A 6,344-nucleotide genomic window follows, 5' to 3' on the forward strand; every position below is an offset into this window, starting at 1 on the left:
TTTCAGAACCTGGATTTTTTTTTTGGATCCACCCAAATCAATTTTCCACCGGGAGCCGGGGATCCTCTTTTCGTTTTTGTTTTTGAATTTTAGACTTATAATATTTAATGGTATAAAAATCAAATTCAATAATTTACGTAAATTATCTTAATAAATCTGATATGTTTTCTTTTCAGAACTGGGATATTTTTATCATCTATCAAAATCAAAATTGTTTCAGGAGCTAAGTAACCTTTTTTCATTTTCCACTTTACATTTTCAATGGTATATACATGATAATTTTGTAATTTACTTAAATTAATTTAAACATTTTAAATAAATTATATTAACTATATATATTCTTTATATAATTACTCTCCTTTAATAACCAAATAATATTGTTATAATTCAATTTCCTTTATGGTTCTTTTCAAAACTGAGATTTTTTTTTTCATTTACCTAAATCAAAAGTCCTCCGGGATCCGGGGATCACTTTTTCATTTTTAATGGTATAAATATGATTGTTTTATAACTTATTAAAATATTATAGAAATATAAAAAAATATTTAAATTTATGATTTATTTCTGATTTTTTATTAATCAAGTTTAAATGTTTATATGAATAATTAATGTTTTATGAAAAGTAATAAGTTATTTAATAGTTTTATTAAAAGGAAATATTTACTTTTACAAATTTTTATAGCATTCAGACCTGGAAAATTCTTTAATGTCATCTTTAATACCATTAATATCAATCTATAATGAGAAATTTTTAGCTATTACGGTATCACTCAGTCGATTTGATACACCACTATTTGCCAATATCTATATCACCACATCAAGGACACTCTTTGCAGGAGCATTTCTGAAAAAGATTATTGAACAATAATTGTTGTATATGATGAAAGGAGAATATAAAATAGTTTAATGGAATTTTTTACCTTGGAAGTTATAAAAAATATATATATTTATTTTCTTATTTTGAATGGTAAAGTTTAATATTTACATAAATTACCTCAAGTTGCCACTATGTTGAAGATTTGACATTTTAGTGGTTTAAGTAAATAAAAAATGTAATAATCAGGTGTAGAAGGAATAAGATGCAAGTTCTACCATACCATGTGTGACGTTTCGGCATTGTTCCTCTTCTTTTGGCCAAAAGGTACACTTAGTCACTGACCTATAGAAGGGCCGCTATGAAACATTGTTGGACAACAAGATTGATTGACAAGGAAACAAATTAAAACGGTGTTTGAAACATCACAGCAACATAAACATACTATCAGTGTTCACGAAAAGACAAAAATTTACAGAAGAGCCCTCGTGATTATGGATGTTGCGATACTACTGATATTAAAAAAGTATCGATACATTTCTTTCGATACAAGTACTTTTTGTATCTCTCAATACTTTACTTGTATCGATAAAAAAATACTGGTATCGAATGTATAGCATTAAATCGATTATTAACCACCATAATGGTTCAAAAATCAAAAGTACTCGAATGGTCGAATGGTATCAAAGAATAATTCTTTTCTAGAAAAATTATTTGCGCGCATGGTAGAGAATTTGTTTATAAAATTCGGTCATCATACTAAAGTCTATACTTTATACGACTGTATTTGTTATTTCCATGAACCAGAAACTACAGTCCACAATACAATATTGTCAATAGGTTTATAATAAACCTTTTTATCATAAATTATGTATACTGAGTTCATTTTTAGCCATGGAAATAGTAAAAAGTATTGCACAAAATATACAATATGTTTAGATTTACTGATTTATATACCGATTAGATGAAATATAAATTACAAATAATGATATAGGTACTTGGCGGAAACAATTAAAAATTTGTTTACATACAGCATTTTTATCTGTGGTTCATGAACCATAACTAGTTTTAATTAAATATTAGTAAAATGGCATATTTTAAGATATACTAACATTTTGAATTCATTCTTAACTTGGAGAAAGAAAACTTTAAAATATAAAAATAATTTTTCATTTGATACTTATTCATATAGGTCGTTTTCATATTTTATTGTTATCAATATTTTAATTATATTTGTTATGATGATAGGACTTAGTAAAAGGATCAACATTTTTTTTTTTGATACTCATACCGGTCGTTACGTTTCGTTATTTTCATTCCATTCGTTACCAAGTGAAAGTATCGATACTTTTCTTTCGATATCATGTCTCTACCTGTAAAACCATAGATAATAGAAGACTTTATGCCATGAACACTAGAGAGTGTTCTCTAAAGAGTACCACAGAGTAATAAGAATATTTTAATTACTCTGCGGTACTCTTTAATGTTTATGGTAAATACATAGACACATATACTACGTTTATATGATAGCGTTAAAACAGTTTAAAATTTAACCGTTTTAAAATTATTTAAAACAGTTTAGCTTAAACCAATTTTAGATGTTTATACACAAATATATACTAAATCGGTTTAGCTAATATTTTATAAACCGTTTTAAAATTAATATTTTTACTTCATGACTTTGGTCGTTTGTTCCAGGAGGATATCTGATAAGTAATATATTGATTCATAATATATTTATAATTTTGCATTTATTGTGTTCTTATTAAATTATTATTAAGTTATACAAATAATAATATATAAAAATTAATATAATTAAATAATAAATATATAAAAACAAAATCTGATAAGTGATAACTGATAACATGAATCACAATAATTGTGATAAACGTATTAATGCAAAACATATCCTGCGTTTATATGTACATTTGATAATCCGGTTTGAGCATATAAAACGGTTTTAATTTCTTAAACTTCATAGCGTGAGCGTTTTAACTTTTAAAACGGTTTACATTTTTTAAACCGTTTTTAAGTGTTTACATGACGTTAATAGGTCTTAATTTCAAACCGTTTTAACGCTATCATATAAACGTAGTAATAGATACAATATATGAAGTCCATGAACACTTTAGTACTATAGTTTTCAAGATTATGACAATTTAAATAATTGTTTCCTCCATGAAATTAGTGGGAAATAATTTCAAAACTTTAGTTTAAATGGTTAAAAAATGAAAAGTAACTATCGCGAAACAGTTGATAAATTAATTATTGGATAATTTTAACAGAATATGTTCAATTAAGTGAGTTGAGTTTATATATATATAATTTTTCAGATTGTTTTAGCTTCATGCTTAAGAACCTAATCAGAATGATTTATTGATAAAAATTGCGCTGTGCCAAAATAATCCTTAGTGAGATATTATATTCAAACCTTATACTTTGAGTAAATGATTTTAAAATATTTTAAAAACCATTCACAATATTAAAATTTAACTTCTGGTTCTTTTAGAATATTTTCGTTCAGGTATTTTTTAAAATCATATTTGATGAAAAAAAAAATATATTTGTATTAGAGATATCGAACATTCTAAATATTTATATTTTACTCATGTAAATAACAAAATTAAAATAGTCCATTAAAGATTTAGTTTTTATTCAAACCTAAACATATAAAAGTAACATTACAAAATAATTCAATAAGGATCTTAATTCAATCAATAAACAATGATTAAAAAAAAAAATTAAAATTTAGTATATTTGAACAATTTTTATGAACCATTTGGTAGTCCATTAACTGTTGAAATGGGAGTCTTAACATCAGTACTTTTGGGCCTATCGTTTTTTGACTTTTTGTGAACAACTTCACCTTTACTATGGGTCCTTTTCTCAGACTTATTACGTTTCTCTTCACTTTTACTACAATCGGATTTGTGTTTGCTTTTGTGTGTTTTATTTATTTTTCCACTTTGATCTGTGCCTTCAGCTAGTAGTGATCGTGATTTTTTTACTTTAAGTTGATTACTTTTATTAATATTTGCATTTTTAGGATCTTTTGATTTGTCAGGTTTACTTGGTTTACTCTCAAGTTTTGACTCTTCCAACAGAGTTGGAGTTTCTGTTTTAGATATTGGAAGTGTATTAATGATGATCGTACTATCACTATCACTTTTAATACCATTAACAATAGTTTTTGAATTGGACTCTTTGCTTTCTGTATTTTGAACCAATTCTTTACATCTTTTAAGTTCATTTTGCAAAAAGTATATTGTGCTTTGCATACCTTCAACATCTTCATCTAAGTCTTGCAAAAATTCATCTAATTCTGGTAAAATAAATTATAACTAAATTATAAACTACAATAAAAATATTCTTAAATACATTTATATATATAAATATATATAACAATATATTTACTAAAGTTTTACCTAATTGTGATTTTTTAACTTCTTCGCCAAAATTTTTCTGCAATGCTAGCTCACCTTCGAGTTTAGCAATACGTCCACTATTAACTACTTTACCGAGTTCTTCATTCTCTTGATACAATAAACGACATTTAGCCATTAACCTTTTCCCAGTATTACTGTCAACATTTAAATTGTAATTTATCAAATAATATCAAATAAGACAATTTATGTATTGAACTAACCTATCTGGTGTAAATTTCCAAGCATTTAATTCACTTTGAGTTTCCTCTAATCTAGTTTTGGTAGCACTTAAATCTTGCCGTAACCTTTGAATTAAAAGATTTACAGCTGGATCTTGCAATGAACATTTCAATGAAGATATTGATTTACTTTGAATGGAATTTCGCAAGGCCGACAATTGTGCCTGACAAGAAAATATTTCGATTTTAATTTTATAAATTAAAGGTATAAATATAAATTTTAAAATAATATAATAAAACACATAGTTTGTTAAAGAATAATTAGTATTAAGTGTTATCAACGCTCAAAACTTAAAACTTATTTAAGCAGTTAACATTTTGAAAAAAGTTTACATTTAAAAATATATATTTACAAATTGGCATTGATCTATTAATTAATTATTTAAACCTAAATGTTGTGTATCGATTTAAATACATATTACAACCATTTAAATGTTATATTGACCAATTCACAAATAAGACCACATAATCCTATCTTCTTTTTCCAAAATTATTATTTTAATAACCTTCTTTAGATTTATTCAATTGTTCTCAAATAATCATATTTTGTATCAAAATCTTCATTTATCAGTATCTGATTTCCCAATATTGTTCCAAAAGAAACTTTCTATAACTATTGATTAGTACATTTTTTATTTTACTTTGTACATTATATTTAATTAATATTAAAAATAGGTACCTAGTATAAATATTAATAAATGACTTCAAAATATTAAAAACTTTTAGTTATTATATGAATATTTTTTAAAAATTAAAAATTGAAGAATACAGTATTAGTATATATTTAAATATAAGAACCTTATTATTAAGCTAATAATGATAACAATGTTAGTAAAATTTACAATAATATAACCTAATGATAAGATTGTCATATTAATTGATAAGTACTTTACAAACTTTGAAATATTCATATATGTTTATAAATGATTGTTAAAATGCAGAAATTTAATCAATCAGTTAAAAAAAAAAACTATTCATTATGATTTCCGATTATTTAATAAAAAGTTTTATATTTATTTAAAATTGAATGAATAAAATTAAAAATATCTCTAATAAAAATATAATAATTACTTTATAAAAAATGAACAAATTTTATAATTCCTTTTTTACATAAAATTATAATAATATACTTATACTCTTACGTTATACATAAATTCTGAAATAATTGTTCAATATATAATTTATATTTTAGTTATAACTATAATATATCCAAATACTTACAATATAATCTTGTATTTCTTGTTCTTTATTAGCCAGTTTCCTTAGTAAACACTTCTCACGCAATACCAATTCTCGAAAATCTTGGTCTGTACGTTCTTTCTTTTCACACCTTTTGTTACACCTACTACATAGTGTTACTGAAAAAATAGTACATTATAAAATAATTATTAAATAGATGATAAGTTATGAGATTCTCAACTAAAAAATTTGAGACAAACTAACATGTTTTTTTTTTACTTACGAATATGAACTCCCAAAATCATATTTGTATTGACCTACCTTTTAAAGGTAAATACCCTCAGTCTGGAGAAAAAAACCTTAATTTGCAGTCAATGTGTTGAAACAACAAAAACATTATTTTTAAATTTTTATGCTATTGAGATTTTTTTATTTTTATAGCCATAAGTTATATCACTTTTTCGTATCAAGTACGTAAATAAAAATTTACTAATATAATTTTTTGTATGAGCAGTTCGCAAATCGCAATGAGAAAATAGTACCTTCGTTTGCCTTTGCTTCTAAAACACGAACGCGCGACATAGCGTTTTTATACATATCGACAATACGCTGTCGCGGCAATCGGACCATGTTGTCATCATCAACGATGTCCACTTGCCCGAAACCTGTACGATACTCTTCAACCAT

The 6,344-nt window shown here is 24.7% G+C and overlaps 1 protein-coding gene and 1 long non-coding RNA gene across 3 annotated transcripts in view; one reads left to right on the top strand and one right to left on the bottom strand.

Annotated features, from left to right (window-relative positions):
- Window positions 1-334, top strand: part of LOC112691417 — a 1,415-nt gene extending 1,081 nt beyond the window's left edge. The window contains exons 4-5 of the long non-coding RNA XR_003149306.1: window positions 7-110; window positions 177-334. This is a non-coding gene — a long non-coding RNA (uncharacterized LOC112691417). The remainder of the gene's footprint in view (window positions 1-6; window positions 111-176) is intronic.
- A 3,109-nt stretch (window positions 335-3,443) lies between these two features.
- Window positions 3,444-6,344, bottom strand: LOC112691125 (pre-mRNA-splicing regulator female-lethal(2)D-like). Of its 2 annotated transcripts, none has more exons than XM_025565279.1 (5): window positions 6,200-6,344; window positions 5,700-5,836; window positions 4,461-4,642; window positions 4,240-4,394; window positions 3,444-4,136 (listed from the first exon to the last, which is right to left on the bottom strand). In XM_025565279.1, the coding sequence occupies exons 1-5, from the start codon at window positions 6,342-6,344 to the stop codon at window positions 3,583-3,585; spliced, it is 1,173 nt and encodes a 390-aa protein (XP_025421064.1). In that variant the 3' UTR covers window positions 3,444-3,582. The 2 variants fall into 2 exon arrangements, with proteins under 2 accessions (XP_025421064.1, XP_025421072.1); XM_025565287.1 differs by having other exon boundaries at window positions 5,941-6,287.

Source organism: Sipha flava, unplaced genomic scaffold (assembly GCF_003268045.1).
Source record: "Sipha flava isolate LNK unplaced genomic scaffold, YSA_version1 115_pilon_pilon, whole genome shotgun sequence".
Lineage (NCBI taxonomy): Eukaryota > Metazoa > Arthropoda > Insecta > Hemiptera > Aphididae > Sipha > Sipha flava.